General features: G+C 56.7%; 7 protein-coding genes across 7 annotated transcripts; 2 read left to right on the forward strand and 5 right to left on the reverse strand.

The window, feature by feature from the left end:
- Window positions 1-279: 279 nt before the first annotated feature.
- Window positions 280-1,683, reverse strand: LTHEOB_10885 (Px domain-containing protein; the record flags this gene model as incomplete). Its single annotated transcript, XM_035507579.1, has 1 exon — window positions 280-1,683. One exon carries the CDS (start codon window positions 1,681-1,683, stop codon window positions 280-282), a length of 1,404 nt encoding a protein of 467 aa, XP_035367019.1.
- Window positions 1,684-2,255: 572 nt separating this feature from the next.
- Window positions 2,256-4,761, reverse strand: LTHEOB_10886 (Dolichyl-phosphate-mannose-protein mannosyltransferase; the record flags this gene model as incomplete). The annotated part of the gene is made up of 3 exons (XM_035507580.1): window positions 2,256-2,674; window positions 2,726-4,361; window positions 4,432-4,761. 3 exons carry the CDS (start codon window positions 4,759-4,761, stop codon window positions 2,256-2,258), a joined length of 2,385 nt encoding a protein of 794 aa, XP_035367020.1.
- An 826-nt stretch (window positions 4,762-5,587) lies between these two features.
- On the reverse strand, window positions 5,588-6,790 carry LTHEOB_10887 (UDP-galactose transporter; the record flags this gene model as incomplete). Its single annotated transcript, XM_035507581.1, has 4 exons — window positions 5,588-6,193; window positions 6,249-6,591; window positions 6,656-6,681; window positions 6,731-6,790. The coding sequence occupies 4 exons, from the start codon at window positions 6,788-6,790 to the stop codon at window positions 5,588-5,590; spliced, it is 1,035 nt and encodes a 344-aa protein (XP_035367021.1).
- Window positions 6,791-7,654: 864 nt separating this feature from the next.
- Window positions 7,655-9,922, reverse strand: LTHEOB_10888 (Protein phosphatase pp2a regulatory subunit b; the record flags this gene model as incomplete). The annotated part of the gene is made up of 6 exons (XM_035507582.1): window positions 7,655-7,678; window positions 7,733-8,328; window positions 8,380-9,022; window positions 9,074-9,171; window positions 9,272-9,312; window positions 9,861-9,922. The coding sequence occupies 6 exons, from the start codon at window positions 9,920-9,922 to the stop codon at window positions 7,655-7,657; spliced, it is 1,464 nt and encodes a 487-aa protein (XP_035367022.1).
- A 1,477-nt stretch (window positions 9,923-11,399) lies between these two features.
- On the forward strand, window positions 11,400-12,907 carry LTHEOB_10889 (Ribosomal protein L3; the record flags this gene model as incomplete). The annotated part of the gene is made up of 4 exons (XM_035507583.1): window positions 11,400-11,491; window positions 11,716-11,872; window positions 11,928-12,601; window positions 12,652-12,907. 4 exons carry the CDS (start codon window positions 11,400-11,402, stop codon window positions 12,905-12,907), a joined length of 1,179 nt encoding a protein of 392 aa, XP_035367023.1.
- A 964-nt stretch (window positions 12,908-13,871) lies between these two features.
- On the forward strand, window positions 13,872-16,067 carry LTHEOB_10890 (Succinate dehydrogenase flavoprotein mitochondrial precursor; the record flags this gene model as incomplete). Its single annotated transcript, XM_035507585.1, has 3 exons — window positions 13,872-13,913; window positions 14,116-14,573; window positions 14,624-16,067. The coding sequence occupies 3 exons, from the start codon at window positions 13,872-13,874 to the stop codon at window positions 16,065-16,067; spliced, it is 1,944 nt and encodes a 647-aa protein (XP_035367024.1).
- A 553-nt stretch (window positions 16,068-16,620) lies between these two features.
- On the reverse strand, window positions 16,621-18,593 carry LTHEOB_10891 (Chaperone protein; the record flags this gene model as incomplete). The annotated part of the gene is made up of 8 exons (XM_035507586.1): window positions 16,621-17,463; window positions 17,516-17,916; window positions 17,975-18,143; window positions 18,194-18,223; window positions 18,275-18,304; window positions 18,364-18,386; window positions 18,439-18,490; window positions 18,543-18,593. The coding sequence occupies 8 exons, from the start codon at window positions 18,591-18,593 to the stop codon at window positions 16,621-16,623; spliced, it is 1,599 nt and encodes a 532-aa protein (XP_035367025.1).
- Between the last annotated feature and the right edge of the window lie 172 nt (window positions 18,594-18,765).

Consider the following 18,765-nt stretch of genomic DNA (forward strand, 5'->3'; position numbering starts at 1 on the left):
GATCGTGCCATTGCCTGACAAGAAACTCCAAATCAGGGGCTGATGTGAGAAAGAGAAAAAAGGGAAGAAAGTTTGGACCATGTTCAACATCTGCGCAAGCTGGCATCTTGGCGATTACACTCAGATGCTTCGGCGATTGCGACGTGAGTTGACTGCTATTCAAATCCTGTCCTCCAAGCGTGCAGTTGCGGAAGTGGTAGACAAAGCATTGGAAATAGACCAATGCCGGTAGCGATTCCGACAAATTATCCGGAAATACCCAGCAAATTCGGGTCCATTTCAATTAAACTGACCCGTCTCTTTCTGCCAATTCAAGTTCGCTATGACGGCCCTCTGCGTCTCAAGCTCCGCCTCGAGCGTCTTCACGCGTGCCTGCAGCTCTGCAAGCTTCGCATTCCTCTCGCGCACCGCCAGGCGTGAAATATCCCTTCCCCTTGCCAAATTTTGCATGCGTAGCGAGTGAGACTTGAGCACTTCCTGCAACGCTTCATTCGCTTCGTCGTCCAGGTTGATATCCCTCTCGTCCAGCACCTGCAAGACTTCCACTACGAGTGCGTCACCAACATCATCTTCAGCAGCAGCAGAACCACCACCACCAGCACTCGTAGATGGTGTCACTGTGCCAAACATTGCTGGCGTAGGTGTCGCTTTTGTAGCAGCAGCAGCGCTAACACCACCGCCATTTCCACGTTGCGAGACCGGTGTCATCACCATCGCGCTATCCCCCCTCGGTGTCGCACCCTCCTTCATCTTCAGCACCTTCCTTGACGGTGTGCTCACGGCATCCAACACTCTACCAATCGCAGCTTCCACACTCGTGTCCTGGTCCCATCCATACTCATCCTCATCCTCCGTTTCCGCTTCCCCGTCAACCTCCTCCTGCCACTTCCTCTTCGCTGCCGTTCCACTACTCGCCGCATTTCCTCTACCAACATCAGCACCGCTAACGCTCCCTGCCGACACCGCCCCATCTTCCCTCGTCTTCGCATCTTCCTCCCACATGAAGAATCCGCAGCGCTGCTCATCACCCGGCTTCTTCTGGCAAGTATAGAACCACCTCCCCTTGTTCGGCCCTTCCTTCTTCACCCTGAACTTCGCCGCAGGCAGTTTCTTACTATATCCACAGTCACAGTACCACGTGTTGTCCTCGAAACAGCCGCGTGGCGTTCTGTTCTGTGCAGCACCTCGACCACCGCGACGACCACTGCCGCTACCACCGCCGCGGCTGCCACCATGGCCGCTGCGCGGCGTGTAGTGCGACGAGGTCGTGCGGGAAAAAGAGGGCGTTGTGGTCGTGGACATTGTGGTAAAGTCCTCGATAGTAGTGCCGCGCTGAGTAGTCTGAGGTGTGTTGGCTGCAGGAGTGGTAAAAGTAGTAGTATTATTATTGGCGGTGGTGGGCGTAGTAGAATCAGCGCCCTCGGCGATGCGAACGGTGCGAGGCGTTCGTGGCGACTTCTTTGCACTCGGCGGCCCGTGCAGCCAAGGTAGGTGTCTTCTCGGAGGGATGGCGGCGGATGAGTGGCGGGGCGTACGAGGTGTAGTCGCGTGTTGTTGCTGTTGGTCTGCCGTCGTCGTTGTCGTCGTCAAAGGGAAATCTGCGGCGGATGCGGAGGTGTCGGCCGGCTTATCGATGGAAGCACTCTGCATTGAAAGGTACGACCGGATGTCGTAACCGGGCATAGATGGCGTGTAGGTGGTGCCGGGCGCAGCCGCGGCAACTCTGATTAGGCAGCACTAGCTCTGAAGGGTCGGGAAAAGGGACGACGGGAACGACAACGACGTAGAACGAATCGGGGCAACGGCGGTGACAGGGCGACGGTTGAAAGAAGCTTGGATGACGCTTGGCCAAAGCTCCAGCCCCACGTCATGCCTGCCAAGGCCCGGTGCGAGGCTCTACCAACTACGACTGCGGGGCAGCATGAGAAATTGAAATAATTATCCTGGCATAGATATCGACTCCGGATGATCGGCTTCAACATCGAAGGTGGGCTGTAACTTCTTTGGCCACAAAGGACATCATAACCTTCACACGCACATCCAAGTCGATGGTCTTCTGATAACAGTTTACACAAACGGATATAACTTCCATAATACGCCCACAGCTGCCCGGCAATGAGAAGCCACAAAGTTGAAACGTTTTGTGATCACGCGTCAAATCCTGATTATGCATCCTTTTCCGATCCACCCCCCCATCGATACCGTCAACGCGCAACTCCCGCGGAAATTCCACATCCAACCCAGAAACGACCGTTTTATTTGGCAAAGTGCAGATCGTAGTTGAGCCATTTCCTGGCAAGGACCTGAGGCACGTCGAGACCAGGCTTGCCGTAGGTGAGCGGGGCAAAGAAGTAGAAGCCCCAGACAACGATTGCCACAATAACGCCAGTGGCTGCCCAGGTGCCGAAAAGGCTCTGGCCTGCCAGCCTTTCACGGACAGGGCGGGAGCTACGGGCAGTGCCCTTCTTCTTCTTAGCCTCCAGCTCCTCAGCGCTGGGAGGCTCGATATTGAAGATGAACTCGACGAGAGCTCCTGTGACAAGCGCCGATGCGAGATGTGCAGGAAGGTAATGATGAAGGAAGAGCTGGCGGCCCATGATGAAGAAGGGCACATAATGCGCGGCCCACGTCAGAAAGAAGAAACCAGTCGAGTTGTAGAGGCGCGAGCGAGTGCCTGCTCAAAGTTAGTTGAAGGTTGATGGAACTTAAGTGGCGTAATACATACGTTGATCAAGGGCATCAACACCTCTGCGGAGAGCCAGCTGATCAGCTCCAATAATACCAGCGAAGACCGCAAGCAAGCTGCTGGCCAGCCACCAGCCAAGTGGGTTACCAAGGAAATAGATCTGCTGTCTTGTATCGTTCTCCGTCCAGAAGCTGACACCGCGAAGCAAGAAAGGCCAAGAGATGGGGAAACTAGAGTATGGGTGGCTGCTAGTCAAGGCGTTGTTGTGGAAGAACATAGCCCGCTGCAACTCGAAGTACTTCCTCAAGAAAGGCAGTTGCTTTACCTTTCGTGGCTCCTGGACGCGACGCGGGCTGTCGACGGCAAGAGAGGGAATTTCATCCACGTACCAGACATTGCTGGACTGCTGAACGTTCTTGTTACCGTTGATCTCAGCCTGCTTGTAGGCCCAATCCGGCAGAGGCTGGGTATGGGTCCACATGGCAACCTTGGTCGGCCAGTGGATGAGCTTGAAGTGCGAACCCATGCTCTTGAAGTCCTGGCCGGCCTTGCCGTTCTCAATCTTGATTTCGAAAATGGTGTCGTTGAAGCGGTCGCCGTTGGCAGTCTCCATGTCGACAGTGGTGAATTCCTGGTTGGTCGGATAGTAAGGTGAGGCAACATCGTGCGTCAGGAGCACGGTATTGGTCACCAAGTGGCGGAACCTAACCAGGTCACCGTTCTTGACACGGCGCGGCTTGTCAGTGGGAGCGACAGCAGGAAGAATCTGCCAGTGGTTGTTGGTGTCGTTGTGGGGGTAGCCGGTAACCTGCTGGCCCTGGCTGGAAATACGGCCATCGTCGTACCTGAGGGGGTAGCGGTCCGGGTGACTGTGCAGATAGACCTTGGTCTCCTTGTGGCGCATGGTAATGGCGTCGAAGTAGTCAATGCTGACGGACTGCATGGTCATGATGTTGTCACTGAGGGTCTCCTGGAACTCAGGGCTCATGAAGTCGTCGCCAGGCCCGGAGCGGGTGAGGATGGAGAAGTGGACCTGGAACCAGAAAAGGTACAAAAAGAAGGGAATGATGATGAGGGCTGTCAGACGAGCGGCGAAATGCTTGCCAAAGTCGGGGAGAGAGAGTGAGCCTTGCCTCCGGTTGATGTCCAGCAGGTCCCAGAGGTCGAAGGCAACGGGAACTCCGATGGAGAAGAAAGTGAAAAGACCGACGTATTTGGTGGAGATGACGCAGCTCAGGCAAACGCCCGTCAGAAGGAGCCACTTCCACCACTTGCGAGAGAAAGCAGCGTGACGCATCTTGTAGAATTTGATGTAGCAGAGGACGCTGAGAGCCATGAAAAAGATCAGGGTAGCGTCAAGCAGAATGAGCCTGGTCTGGCCCACGTGGGCATTGTCGAAGAGGACAAGAGCGGTCGCGGTCAGGCAAGCCGGAAGACTGTAGCCAGACTCCCACATGATCATGAAGACGGTGGGAACGGTGAGCGCGCCCAGGGTAGCGGGCAGAGCTCGGTAGGCCACATAGGGAACCTTGTTTGTGATGTACGAGTCGCCAATGTTCTCGAAGAGGAACGAGCCGTCATATCCAACAAGCCAGCCAGCGAAGGCGAAGAGCAGCTTTCCGAAGGGAGGGTGGACGTCAAAGAAGTAGGTGCGCTGGAGGTAGTACGAGGCAAACTGTGGAGACGGCCGTCAGACGAGCTCGCAGCGGGGCATTGAGGGGCGCGAGAACTGGATCGCGACTCACCTTGCCGAAGTGGACCTCGTCGAACACGACCTGGTCCGGGTGGGTAATGCCCCAGAAGCGCGTCCAGAAGCCCAGCAGCGTAATCACAGCAAAGGCGATCTTATAGTCCCATTCGGCGCCGATCTTGGCGTGGGCCTCTGATTGTGCGCGTTGGAAAGCGCCATTGACCTTCTCGGCCGGGCTGTCTGCGGTCGGCGTGGCCGGGCGCTTCTTGTCGCGGCCGCGATGCTTCAGGGTGGAGGGTGGCTGCGAGCTCATGGTGGGCCACAGGCTGCGAGCCGCAGAGGACAGCTGGGCGAAGCGAACGTTAGCGGACTGCGCAGACGGCATGGCGGGAGGCTGCACAGCTGCTCACCTAGTGCACAGGGCGAGGGCAATTCTTAAGCTGGGCGGCGAAGGAGTGTGGTGTCGAAAGAATTTGGATGCCGGTGGTACAGCTGGGTCTTCCAGCTAGGTGTTCAGATGGCCAGTAGTGTGGCTGATCGGATGCAGGGGGGTACGTGAACGCGTCGTGTCCCCCTCTCTCCTGATTCCGCCCATGCGCCCGCTCTCCGCGCCCGCCCTCCGCGCCCGCCTGCTAAAAACGCTAACTGCCGTGCGCCGTGAACCCAGGCCTTTCCCAGCGCGCTAGAAGCTTGTTGCAGGTTCTCTTGGCTCTGCTGCTGGTAATTCCACAGAGCACCTTCACTCTCCGCGGTGCGTGACCCGTCGTCTGCAGTAACTGCAAACTGCGTGAAACACCCCGAGTTCTCATCTGCGCCGCATACCGATCCGCGCCGAGCCGCCACCGTTTCAATGCTTTGTTTGAACACGTTGTGCTACTCTTGACCGAGAATGTCCCCATCCCGTGCCTGCATCTCAATGGCACGGGAGGGAGAGAACGCCACACTGGTCGCTCTCCACGGCCGGCGGAATATCATCTGGTAGCAGACATGTAGTACGGAAGATGTGTTAACAAGTATCGCCAAAACCCCGGTCACGTCGAGCCATATAACTGAAATCTAAATTCGATCCACTTAACATTGTAAAGCCTCGGATTTCTACCGATAAGCACCAAAAGTCCGCAGCGCTACTGTCTATTCTACGTTGTTCTCTGGCTTTTGTCTATCACGTCTACCTCTTTTGCGGCCTCTGGTCTGTGATGCGTAGTTGACTTTCATTTGCCCTTCAGCTCTTTCAGCCTTTCAGCCTCCTTCCTCCTCTTGATACCAACAGTAGTCTCCCAGCCATACAACCCCCCCGCTCCGAAGACAACAAAAGCTCCGAACATCATCTGGCTGCTCATCTTATTGCCAAACAGCCAAATGCTGATCAGGAAACTGACCAGCTTGCGGATGTTGAGCACTATGGTGACCGTGACTGCCGAGGATTTGGCACTGAGCAGGTTGACGCCGGTAATGCAGAGAAGCTGCGTCGTCGAGTTGAGCAGGAGCATGAAGACTGATTCGGGAACCGTGGCCAGAATCTTCTGCGCTGGGAGCGGCAGCGAGGACGAGACCGACGACGGAAGGTAGAGCGGAGGCGATGAGGCAAGGCGTGTGTATTGCGACATCAAGATGCTCTGAAGTGGAACGAACATGGGGATGCTGATCAGGTGGGAGTAGAAAAGGTTCTCATCCCAATGCTTCCCATGCTGCTCATAGATTTCCTGCACGTAGACACCCATGTATGCCGACAGCAACTGAGCGACGAGAAGAATGACAAGACCAGCCTCGAAAGATGCGTCCGTGAAGTTGATTCCGGCCGTGCTCATTGATTTCCCCTTGGAAACTTCGTCAGCCTGAATGCCTCAAAAAACGGGGATTCCACATTCGCACCTTGCTGGTGGCATCGGCCCAAGCTGAGATGATCACGCCAACAGTGAGCATCGCCACCGAGAAGACCTGTAGAGGAGAATAGCGCTTGCCACGAAGCCATCCTGCACCCATAGTCGTGACGCTGCCGAAGCTGCGGAGGATAATGTGCACTGGGACGGAGATGCGGAAGGCGAATGCCCAGTTGTTCAACATATTAACAGCAAAGAACATAGACGCGCTCATGAACCATTTCCGGAATGGCACAGGGCTTTTCTTCAGGAAGAAGGGCCGGCTGGGATCGAACTGCGATGGAAACGCTGCAAGGCATACGAGAATGAACTGGCCAAGCGTGATGAGGAGACCGCTGTCTGGCTCTCGTCTCCTTGGTGTGAGCCTTTCTCGGGCCAAACGGGGTCATAAACACTCACTTGACAATAGCCTCAAGCGCATAAACCTAACGAAAGGTTAGCCATAGTGCTGGAAAAGGGCGATTGTGGCCTCACGTTAGAGCAACAGCCGCCGAATATAAGGGCTGTGATGCCCACTGGCGCGAGAGGGATCATAGTGGGCGTAGAAAAGACGGTAGTGATCTAGAACGGAGATCTTTGCAGCCAAATGAGGAGAAGGCAGGAGATAAGCCTGCAGAGAGCAATGTCAGAACTTCATGCGGCTGTTCAAGAGCAGGCTAGTCCAATAGGCCGGCTGGCGGCTCTCTCGAGCGATGGACTGGGGTTCAGCGTACGGATGTGTGGCGCACGGTGAAGTATTGCGTCAGTAGATGGACCGCCGGCTAGATGAGCGTTGCGAGGGGACTGCAAATGTGGACCAAGCCGAGTTGAGGACACCGGTCAACTTAGGTACAGTGAAGGTGCGCGACGCGAGTACTTCGGGAAAACTGCCGGTCTCTTAGGCTATCATCGTCCGCTGACGAAGACTTTCTCTAAGCTCTGGCTGCGGCGAAAGCTTGTCGCAGGTCGATCTGGCAACCGTGTCATGGACTTGTCGACGACTCACGCACACCCCTGCGCCGCTTGGCTTTTCGGCTGGCCGTAGGGCTGAAGATCGTCGTCGCAGCTGAATGCTGGGCGATCGCGTGGCCAGGAACCGCTCCGCAGGAAGGGCGGCACACGTGCGACTGTCATTTGTGCACCATCTGGTTATCATGGCGGCCAACGTCACTCTCCAAAGCGCAGAAAACCACCGGAGAACGTGCATTTCTCGGAATAATCCTTTTACATTTCATTTCCGACGTCTGTGTCGATGCGCCCACCATTTCGGCTCTACAGTCTTGGCCCATCGACATCATGAGAATGCTATCTAGCTGCATCGTTGAGTGAGACGAAATTAGGCGCTGGATTAGCGAGGAAGAGCAGATTGCGCTCGGGCGAACGCCCCCCAGATGACCCTCCATGAGCCCATTGCTCTTCTTACAATGCCGAAAAGACGAAAAGCTGCGAGTCACATTAGTCCCTGCTGCCATGTTTTTACCGTTGGGCCAGACTTACGTTGTTGGTCGCCGCGATAGCAATGCTGTCCTCGTTCGGGTGCCAGCTCATGTGCAGAATCTTCTTGTTGAAGTCGATCTGGTCCGCGTCCGTCTCCTTCCTCATCCTCTGGCCGGGTCCGATGGCGCCAGCCGCCGGGCTTCCAGCCCTCGAGTTGCCCTTCTTACCCGATCCAGTCGGGCTCGTCGCCGCGTTGCTGCCCATCGGCGTTGGAATACCCACCTTCTTCGCCTTGAACGCCGACTTGTCCGCCTGCAGAACGACCTCCGTCTCCTTGTCGGGGTCAGAGGGGTAGATCATGAAGTTGTTGTTGTAGCTGCCCGTCATCACGTTCTTCGCATCGCCCGAGAAGACAACCTCGAACTTGTCGAAGATGCTGTCATTCTCATACGTATCGCATAACCTCGGTCTGAGGTGCTCATGGATAGGGATAGTCTTGATCGGTTTGTTCTCCATCTTCACGTCCCAAATCTTCACAGTGAGGTAGTCACGAGAGAGAATGTAGCGGCCATCCCGCGAGAACCGCACGTCGGAGATGGAGGAGATGATCTCGGAAAAGAATGAGCGCGATTGGGGGTCTTCTTCCTGCTCGAACTCTGTGATAAAAGTTAGCCATTGCGCACTCAGGGAGCCTCGCCAAAACTCACGCTTTGAGTGCTGGTCGCAAAGCGCACTCTCTCTCATGTCGGCCAGCTTGATCGTGCCCTTGGAGCTGGCGTACATGAACAGGTTACATGACTCCGGGTGGAACTCCGCAGCCGTGATGACCTCCGTGAGTTCTTCCATGTTCGCCGGTTTGATATCAACAATGTTGAAGCTCTGGTCTTGGATGTTGAGGTTCCATAGGTTGATACGCAGGTCATCACTGCTGATGAAGGTCTCACCATCGCTGTTAACGGATATGCTGTTGATGTGGTATGCGTGAGCATTAGCATAGGTCTTGCGAGGTACGGCAGCGACGACGGTGTCATGGAGCGTCAGACGCGGCAGCTTGAGATCGGCGGCAGAGCGGAACGCAGGGCGCTGGACTGGGCCACCAGCGCTAGGAACGCCTGCCGGGGTCAACTCTTGCGAGAGGTTGTTCTCCGCCACCACCTTAAGGGACTTCTCGAAGACCTTCCATAGCTTTATCGTCTTATCGTTGGTCGAGAGCAGGTAGTGAGAGGGGTTCTGGCGCTTGCACCACTTGATCTTGTTGATCTTCTCTTCAATCTCTAAGGACTTGAGGTAGTCGAATTCGGGCTCGTGCGATTGGAACTCGGTGTGGAACTTGTACTCGCAGGTTTTTTTCTACGCCGGTCAGCAGATGCGGTGTGCGCAGGACGGAAGCTATCAACGCACTGTCCTATTCCGCTCGAAGAGGACGACTCTGCCGCCCTTGTCACCGGTTGCGAGATAATCACCCGTCTCATCGAATTCGACGGTAGATATGATGTCGGCTGCAGACAGCGGGTGGTTAGCTCGAGTTCTGGGTGGCGTCTATCGCGCAATGGAGCGGCGCGGGGGTGGGGCGCTTGGACGCAGAACAGCCGAACACACCTTCCGTGATATCCTCTACATCTCCCTTGTCACCGAAGCACCTGGAGGCGTCGCAGTTAGCCGTCGTTCGAAACTCCGTTTTCGGGCATGCGGATCGCATGAGGCTGAGGAGCTTCGTGGAGGGGCCATGCCGCACACTCGGCTCGAGACGACAGCGCGAGGCGCTGGGCAAAGACTAGGCGAGTATGCGGGCGGCAATGGGGCTGGGTTGGGGTGGCGCTTACTGGGTGAACTTCCAAGTGGTCGGGTTGCCCTCTGCTTCTACCATCTTTTCCAAAGCTGCACCAACAAGGCCTCAGGCTAGAGCAAAGCGAAAGCAGGGCAAAGGATGGCGTGTTGAGGATCCGCAACGACCGGTCGAGCGGGCGGGTGTGATCAGCGGCGTCTTCGCAGGGTATCAGCGGTGGTGTTGCAGGCGTTGAGACGATGTCACCGCGGAGCACGGCTGGACGAAACCGGCTAGAACTGGGCGCGTCACCGTTGAATGGGGAGTGGGCGGGCGGCGAGGAGGCACGGCCGGTGGGGAAGCGAGTCTCCAGCTGTGGCGGGGTGAGCAGGCGGCGACGGCGGGCGGTGGGCAATTACATACGGGAGATAGTCGGGGTGGGTGGTGATTGTTTGGTTGTTAGCGGGGGCTCTGTTCTCGCACATTGGAACAGCGGGCGGCAGAGGTGACGAGCGCCCGGAGCCTGGGAAAGTCCGATACGCCAAGCAACCCGTTGACACACGCGCCAGCTGTGCCAGCGCATGAATCCTTACAGCGCTCGCCGCTTATTCGACTGAGGAATGATTCGGACAGCACAGCAGCACAGGGCGATGCAGACCGCTGTGTCGCCCGCCCGATCATGCGTTGCGCCGGCAGCACTGCACGGCGCATGACGTAGGTGTCGCCCGCATGACTCCCGCCAGCGCTGGTACCTTAAATCCTCCATCTCCCTCCCCCTCTGCTGCGGGCTGGCGCGCTGAAAGCCTTCCCGCTGCCGCAGCCAGGCAAGGGCCGGGCGCCGATGCTGCGTGCATGAAAGCAGCGTTGCCCAGCCGGGCTATGAAAGAAACGCCCACAATCGCAGACAGCCACGATTGCCGCCGGGGCCCTGAGACCAACCAACTTCGATGGACTGATCCCGCCTGTGAGCTGCAGAACATAAGCCACGGTGCCTGGGCTGTAGGGTGTTTCTGGGGTCACGTCATGCAGGAGAGCTTCCCTTGTGGAGCTACCCTGGCGGCCAATTAATAGTTGCCGCTTGTTTTAGCCAGAGGCTTGACTAGGCCTATACATGCTTCACGCAAACTCACATGTTGGAGCTAGCTGCTTCACCACCTACATGAGAGTGCCTCATTGGCAGCAAACAGGTGGGCCAACTTGGCTTTGGAAATGGGCACACGCGCGGCGAAGTCAATGGACAGGTCAGACAGTGTCTTGCAAAGGGTCTTACCTCCGACTGCATGCTGAATGCCCAAACTAGTGAATGCCGTTCCAATTGCGGGCACTCCTGTCGCGCTTGCAGCGTCCACTATTTCCGTTTTGGCTCGCTCGTGCTGCTCCTTGCGCAGTGCAAATATGAGCGTCTGGAGGAAGCCTTACATGGCGTGGAGAAAAGGGCGGGGACGGAGATCCGCTCAGATGCATGACATAGCCTAGGGCCACTCGTGAATACACCGCGAGGATCCAACGGGACTAGTCTACGAGGTTTTGGAACAGCAAGGACACGCTTCCTGGGTAGTTGGAGAGGGTGTGCTTGCAGATGTTCGATGAATTTATGAACGAAGACATGCGATTTGCTCCATCCTCTACACCGTGTTACAATGGTGCCAAGTGAACCGACACGAAAACAGAGGCCAGCCCAATTTCAAGCATGACGGCTATGTATTTGTGAAGGCCCAGCCCCGCACATGATGCTGGCTGCCAGGCCGATGCCTTGCACGGGCAGCGCTTCGGGGGCCCTGAAGGCCTTGGCTAAGGTCTCGTTCCATCCGTGTGGCGGACGGGCGGGACAACCTCGGCGCGCGGTCGCGCACGGGCCGTTCGCCTAACTCCCACCAGCTCGAAAAAGCCCACAGGCTTCTCTTTCTGCTCAGCGAGACGACACAGGACGACGACAACCCTCCCCTCGACACCGTCGCAAAGATGTCCCACCGCAAGTACGAGGCTCCTCGCCACGGTTCGCTGGCCTTCCTGCCCCGCAAGAGGGCCGCCCGTCACAGGGGAAAGGTCAAGAGGTACGTTTACTCCCAGGCGCACTGTCTGCGATTTCGACACCCGGCACGACAAGAGGAGGATGGAGGGCGATGGGGACCGCACGCAAAGAAAACGAGCAAAGAAAACCACAACGACGACCACGGATTCAATTGCGTGCCGCTTCGACCCAGACATGATTTTCGCGGCCTTTTGGCGCAGAATGGCAGTCGCGCAACCACGATAACTGACATGCAAATTATTTCAGCTTCCCCAAGGATGACCCCAAGAAGCCCGTCCACCTTACCGCCACTATGGGCTACAAGGCCGGTATGACCACCATCGTCCGTGACCTTGACCGTCCTGGTGCCAAGCTCCACAAGAAGGAGATCGTCGAGGCCTGCACCGTCGTCGAGACCCCTCCGGTATGCGTCCAATTCAAATTCCCAACCAGTCGATCTGCACTAACATGAACTGCAGATGATCGCCATCGGTGTTGTCGGCTACATCGAGACTCCCCGTGGTCTCCGTTCTCTCACCACCGTCTGGGCCGAGCACCTGTCGGATGAGATCAAGAGGAGGTTCTACAAGAACTGGTACAAGAGCAAGAAGAAGGCCTTCACCAAGTACGCCAAGCAGTACTCCGAGAACAGCGGCAAGTCCATCACCCGCGAGCTCGAGCGCATCAAGAAGTACTGCACCGTCGTCCGCGTCCTGGCCCACACCCAGATCTCCAAGACCCCTCTCAAGCAGAAGAAGGCCCACCTCATGGAGGTCCAGGTCAACGGTGGCAGCATTGCCGAGAAGGTCGACTTCGCCCACGGCCTCTTCGAGAAGCCCATCGAGGTCAGCTCCATCTTCGAGCAGGACGAGATGATTGACGTCATCGCCGTCACCAAGGGTCACGGTTTCAACGGTGTCACTTCCAGGTGGGGCACCAAGAAGCTTCCTCGCAAGACCCACAAGGGTCTGAGGAAGGTCGCCTGTATCGGTGCCTGGCACCCGTCCCACGTCCAGTGGACCGTTGCCCGTGCCGGTCAGATGGGTTACCACCACCGTACCTCGGTCAACCACAAGATCTACCGCATTGGCAAGGGTGACGACGCTGGTAACGCCTCGACTGAGTTCGACGTCTCCAAGAAGACCATCACTCCGTAAGTTTACACTCTCGCTATTGAACCCCGCAAATCTAACAGTTTCGCAGCCTCGGTGGCTTTGTCCGCTACGGTGAGGTCAAGAACGACTTCGTTCTCCTCAAGGGCTCTATCCCCGGTGTCAAGAAGAGGGTCATGACTCTGCGCAAGTCCATGTTCGTCCACACCAGCCGCAGGGCTCTGGAGAAGGTCGACCTCAAGTGGATCGACACCTCGTCCAAGTTCGGTCACGGTGCTTACCAGACCCCCGCGGAGAAGAGGCAATACCTCGGCACGCTCAAGAAGGACCTTCAGGCCTCTGCTTAGGTTATTTCCTCTTTTTAGTCTGGTTTAGCATCTCAATTCATGAAGGGCTGGTGGTAGCTTACATGGCGTTTTCATGTTGCCCCATTTTCAGTGTGAAGTAGCTAAAAGGAGCACGCACACTAAACAAAAAGATACTCAATGAGAAGGTCATGGATACAGTGGAATGCCAAATGACGTTCGTAGCAAGTGTCCTCGCCAGTGGTGAAACAAATTTTCAACGACTTGCCCCTCCGGAACGCAAGGGATATTGCATGAGCTGAAGCACGCCCGAAGCTGCAGGCTGGCGAAGCTTTCAAGGATATGCATCTTGAAGAGGGCTAGTCTCTTTCGCAGCTTAGTACAATGGGGTAAACGCATACCCGCCCCCGCGGATATGGCCAGACACGGGAGATGATTCGGGGGGGATTCTGGCAAGCTCCGATCATCATCCGGAGGAGCGGCTATGGGAACAGGACAACACCTGCAAAGGCGAGTATCGCGCTAAGCTTTGGTTGCCACGTAGCGATTTTGCTCATGACACTCTACGCTGGTAGTGAGCCATGTGAGGAGGCCAGGACATCAGTTCGCGGGGCAGACGGGACCCAAGGCACGCGAGCATCCCGTCTGATTTCCCTCGGCCAGGCAATTCGGCATTCACATGCCGATGTCTGGGATTGCCATTGAAGCTCAGCGCGAGGACGAGCTCGCCAAGCTCCAAGACACAGGTTCGACATTGAGATGCTGGCGAGCTTGGAGCCACATGAACTGTGAACCGTGGCGGCGAAGATTTGTCGGGACGATGGTCCATTCTGCACGCGGATCGCGGGCTTTGGCAGCAATCCCGAGGTTGGCCGACAGCCAATGAGCGCCCTACCTTTTTTCCTGACGAAAGCGAGAACAGTCGGATGCAATGGCTAGCGCTACCAAGACCGCTCGCATACGCTCTTGCAACACCATCACCACTCCACTCACCCCCATCCCCAAAATGTCCGCCCTTAGGTTGCGGCAGCTGGCCGCCTCGGCACAGGTACGCCGTCTTCTTCCCCGCTCACCCCCATCATCGCCTGCCCGAGCTCCGAACGCACCGCCGCAGCCCCGCGGGCTCACGCACTTCCTGCGCGGACGTGCATAGGCTGTGTGCCACAGTCCGCCTCAATTGCAAAAGCGTCGATCTGTGCCACGTTTTCCTTGCGCTCCGTGGCGTCCGTGGCTAACGCGCAGCACTGCAGTTCTCCCGAGCCCTTCGTCCGCAGACGCGCGCCTTTTCCTCCACCAGGCCCGTCTCCAAGATCTTCACGAACGAGCCGCTCCGCGCCCAGGAGGCATCGCCTTTCCTTAGCAACAAGTACCCTGTGATCGACCACGAGTACGATGCTCTCGTCGTCGGTGCCGGTGGCTCGGGTCTCCGCGCCGCCTTCGGTCTAGCTGAGGCGGGCTTCAACACTGCTTGTATCTCCAAGCTGTTCCCCACGCGTTCCCACACCGTTGCCGCGCAGGGCGGTATCAATGCTGCGCTCGGAAACATGCACGAGGATGACTGGAGATGGCACATGTACGATACAGTCAAGGGTTCGGACTGGCTCGGCGACCAGGACGCCATCCACTACATGACCCGTGAGGCGCCTCAGAGTGTCATTGAGCTTGAGAACTACGGATGCCCCTTCTCTAGAACTGACGATGGCAAGATGTAAGCTCGGATCCATTCGAGTTGAAGGGTACTGGCTGACTTTGCCACAGCTACCAGCGCGCTTTCGGTGGTCAGTCCCAGAAGTACGGCAAGGGTGGTCAGGCATATCGCTGCTGTGCCGCCGCTGACAGAACCGGCCACGCTCTTCTTCACACTCTGTACGGCCAGTCGCTGAGACACAACACCAAGTACTTCATCGAGTTCTTTGCCATTGACCTGCTTATGGAGGATGGCGTTTGCAAGGGAGTTATTGCCTACAACCAGGAGGACGGTACGCTGCACAGGTTCCGCGCTCAGAACACCGTCTTGGCCACTGGTGGTTATGGCCGTGCTTACTTCTCTTGCACCTCTGCCCACACCTGCACTGGCGACGGTATGGCCATGGTTGCGCGTGCCGGTCTTCCCAACCAGGATCTGGAGTTCGTTCAGTTCCATCCCACAGGTATCTACGGCGCCGGTTGCTTGATTACTGAAGGCTCGAGAGGTGAGGGTGGTTACCTGCTGAACTCGGAGGGTGAGCGTTTCATGGAGAGATATGCTCCTACCGCCAAGGATTTGGCCTCCCGCGACGTTGTTTCCCGTTCGATGACCATGGAGATCCGTGAGGGTCGTGGTGTTGGTCCTGAGAAGGACCACATCTACCTCCAGCTCAGCCACCTGCCTCCGGAGATTCTCCACGAACGTCTCCCTGGTATCTCTGAGACTGCTTCTATTTTCGCTGGTGTCGATGTTACGAAGCAGCCCATCCCTGTCCTGCCTACCGTTCACTACAACATGGGTGGCATTCCCACCAAGTACACTGGCGAGGTCCTTACCGTTGATGAGCAGGGTAATGACAAGGTCGTCCCTGGTCTTTTCGCTTGCGGTGAGGCGGCCTGCGTCTCTGTCCATGGTGCCAACCGTCTTGGTGCCAACTCCCTCCTGGATCTTATCGTCTTCGGTCGCGCTGTTTCCCACACCATCCGGGACAACTTCACTCCCGGCCAGAAGGCAGAGCCCATGTCCGCGGACCTTGGTGCTGACTCAATCTCTATCGTCGACCATGTCCGCACCGCTGACGGCCCGAAGTCCACCCATGACATCCGCCTTGCCATGCAGAAGACCATGCAGACGGACGTCTCTGTCTTCCGTACCCAGGAGTCGCTTGATGAGGGTGTCCGCAAGATCCACGAGGTCGACGCTTCGTTCTCCCAGGTTGGCACCAAGGACCGCAGCATGATCTGGAACTCGGATCTCGTTGAAACGCTCGAGCTCCGCAACCTGCTCACTTGCGCCGTTCAGACCGCCGAGGCTGCCGCCAACCGCAAGGAGTCGCGTGGTGCCCACGCCCGTGAGGACTACCCCGACCGTGACGACGAGAACTGGATGAAGCACACTCTCACTTGGCAGAAGCAGCCCCACGGCAAGATCGACCTCAGCTACCGCTCGGTTACTGGCACTACGCTCGATGAGAACGAGTGCAAGCCCGTCCCGCCGTTCAAGAGAACATACTAGAGAACAAGATGGGATCTTCAACTTTGGGCGTGAGTGGATGTGATTGATGGGGTGGGTAGCAAAAGACAAGGGCTGATGGAGTTAGCATATCCAAAGTACTGTCATGTAAATTTTTTCGATTGTTACAATTTTGAATGGCGTTATCTACTGACGTACACACTTCGGACCCGTTGTTGCTACTGTGTGATGTGCTCAAACGACTTGTTGCTTGCAAAGTGCAAGAATGAACAGCCGTCTACCTGGCCATGTTGCAGGATAATAATGTCGATGAGGGCACCACTATTACATGCAAAGCTAGTTTGGAGACCTCACAACCAACAAGCAACACGTGCAGACTATATCAGCGTACATACACATTCATTTTTTCTCGTCCAAGAATAGGAGAGAAGGCAGAGTTTTTGATTATACAGTTGTTCTCTAGCGGGTTTTATCGTCACCTTCATATGCCAAAATCGCCGGACATTCCTCGCAAAGAAGCGCCCCACCCCTTTCTTTCCTGTCAAACCAGCTCATTCGCTCTCCTTCGTTTCTTTCCATTGTGCCCGTCACAGTTTTAACGGCTCAAGGCGATGTCGTCGATTCTAAGGAGCAGCTTGACGGTCTCGGCGGCCAGTTCTATGGCAGAGGTGGAGACGAGCAGGGGCTGCAGAACATTCTCTTCGGCGATGTTGTTCTTGACACCGCCACTCTTGATGGAGATGCCGGCCTGCTGCTCGCCGAGGGCGTGGCGGTGCCGAAGCTCGGTGACGACCTTGATGGAGTTGAGACCGGCGTTCTCGGCGAGAGTGACGGGGATGATCTCCATGGCGTCGGCGAAAGCCTTCCAGCAGATGGCCTCAGTGCCGGTGAGCGAGCGGGCCTGGGTGGCGAGGGACTGCGCGATCTCAATCTCAGGCGCGCCACCGCCAGCCAGCAGTGCCTTCTTCTTCACAAGGCAGCGCATTACGCACTGGGCGTCGTGAATGGAGCGCTCAACCTCATCGAGGATGAGCGAGTTGGCGCCACGGCACACCAGCGAGACGGTCTGGCCTTGCGACTTAACGCCGGTGACCTTGACTATCCTCGCGCCAGAGCTCTGGACCTCTTCGATCAGGTCGGCCGAGCCGAGCTTATCCTCGGTGAAAGACTCGATGTCCGCAATGGGCTTGCAGCCAGTGCTCTTGGTGATAAACTCGATTTCGTCGCGCTCAATATCCTTGACGCAGAGAATGTTGAGTTTGGCGAGGAAGTGCAAAGAGAGGTCGTTGACCGCGTCCCTGAGGATGGACTTCTGGATGAAGAGAACGTTGCACTTGGCCTTCTTAATCTTCTTCACCATGTTCAAGAGGTATGTCCTCTCTTCCTTGAGAATCTTATCCATCTGCCTGTAGTCGTTGACGACAATCTGGTTCTCCATCTGCCAAACAATTAGCATGCCACCTGCACGTTGTCCCAAGCTCCGTTCTTACATCAGGCTTCGGTGGGCTCAGCTGGAACTGGATCAGACCAATTCTGGCCTTCTCCATTCTCACGGGGCCGCCGCCGCTCTTCACAACCTGCTGTTGCAGCACCAGTCCGTCGACCATCTCGCTCTCGTCCACGGTGCCGCCAGGCTTCTTCAGAATCCTGATGTTCTTTAAATCAACGTTATCCGCCGTCTTCGGGTCGATGATCTTAAGAACGGAGTCCACAGCCATCGGGGCGAGCTTGGGCTCCTGGGCAACAATCTTCGAAGACAGAGAGGTGGATGCGGCCTTGAGGAGCGCTGCACGGTCGGTGAGGGCGAGGGGAATGGACATGTCGTGGAGAACCTGGACTGCTGCCGCCGCAGCACGCTGGAAGGACTCAGAAATCGTGGTAGGGTGGATACCTGCGGCAATTCCGTCTTAGCACACGCCCAAATCATGTTTCCGCCCGGGGCGATGTACCCTTGGACAATAACCGCTCCGCCGCTCCCAGCAAGCTGCCGCAAATCACGACCACCGACGTCGTGCCATCACCAGCCTCAATATCCTGAGCATTTGCGAGGTCGACGAGCATCTTTGCCGCAGGGTGGAGCACACTCATATCACGGAGCATAGTGTTGCCATCGTTCGTCTGGGGCGAGTCAGGATCTCAGGTTCGTCTTGAAGGGGCGCGGAGCTTACAATGAGGGTCTCGCCCTTGCCGGTTTGGATCTGAAGAGGCATTAGGAAGCTGTAGATCGATCTGAGAAGAGAACACCTTACCATCTTATCCATACCCCTCGGACCCAGCGACTAATATTGCAACGTTAGCCCACTGTCCAGGTCCATCTGGTGTCCTCCTTTTGGCCTACAGTTCTGATAGCATCCGCAACAGCTGTTTTGGAGGTTAGCAAACATAGCCTGAGTCTATGCTGCAAAGTACATACCTCTTGCGGCGACGATGTTGGCCGTGCGCACCGCCTGGGGCTTCTCCTTGTCCTGCAACATGTCAGTTGCCATCTGCAGCTCCTTAGAGATTGAATTAGCTGACCTTGAAGGCGGCATTTCCGCCGCCACCGCTGGAAACTGCAGCACTGGCCATTTTGACGCGTGGTGGGAGGGTGGTTGGAGGTGTGGGCAGGGAGTAACGCGGAGGGGTGCAGAATGCCCGGTGGGACGCGATGCGGGCGGTCGAATTTCGCGGAAAGCTGCCTCAGGCACGCCGGAACAAGCCGCCGCCCTCCCCGGCGGCCATTACATACGCACCTGCCCTT

The sequence above is a fragment of the Lasiodiplodia theobromae genome, assembly GCF_012971845.1.
Source record: "Lasiodiplodia theobromae strain AM2As chromosome Unknown scaffold_42, whole genome shotgun sequence".
Classification (NCBI taxonomy): Eukaryota; Fungi; Ascomycota; class Dothideomycetes; order Botryosphaeriales; family Botryosphaeriaceae; genus Lasiodiplodia; species Lasiodiplodia theobromae.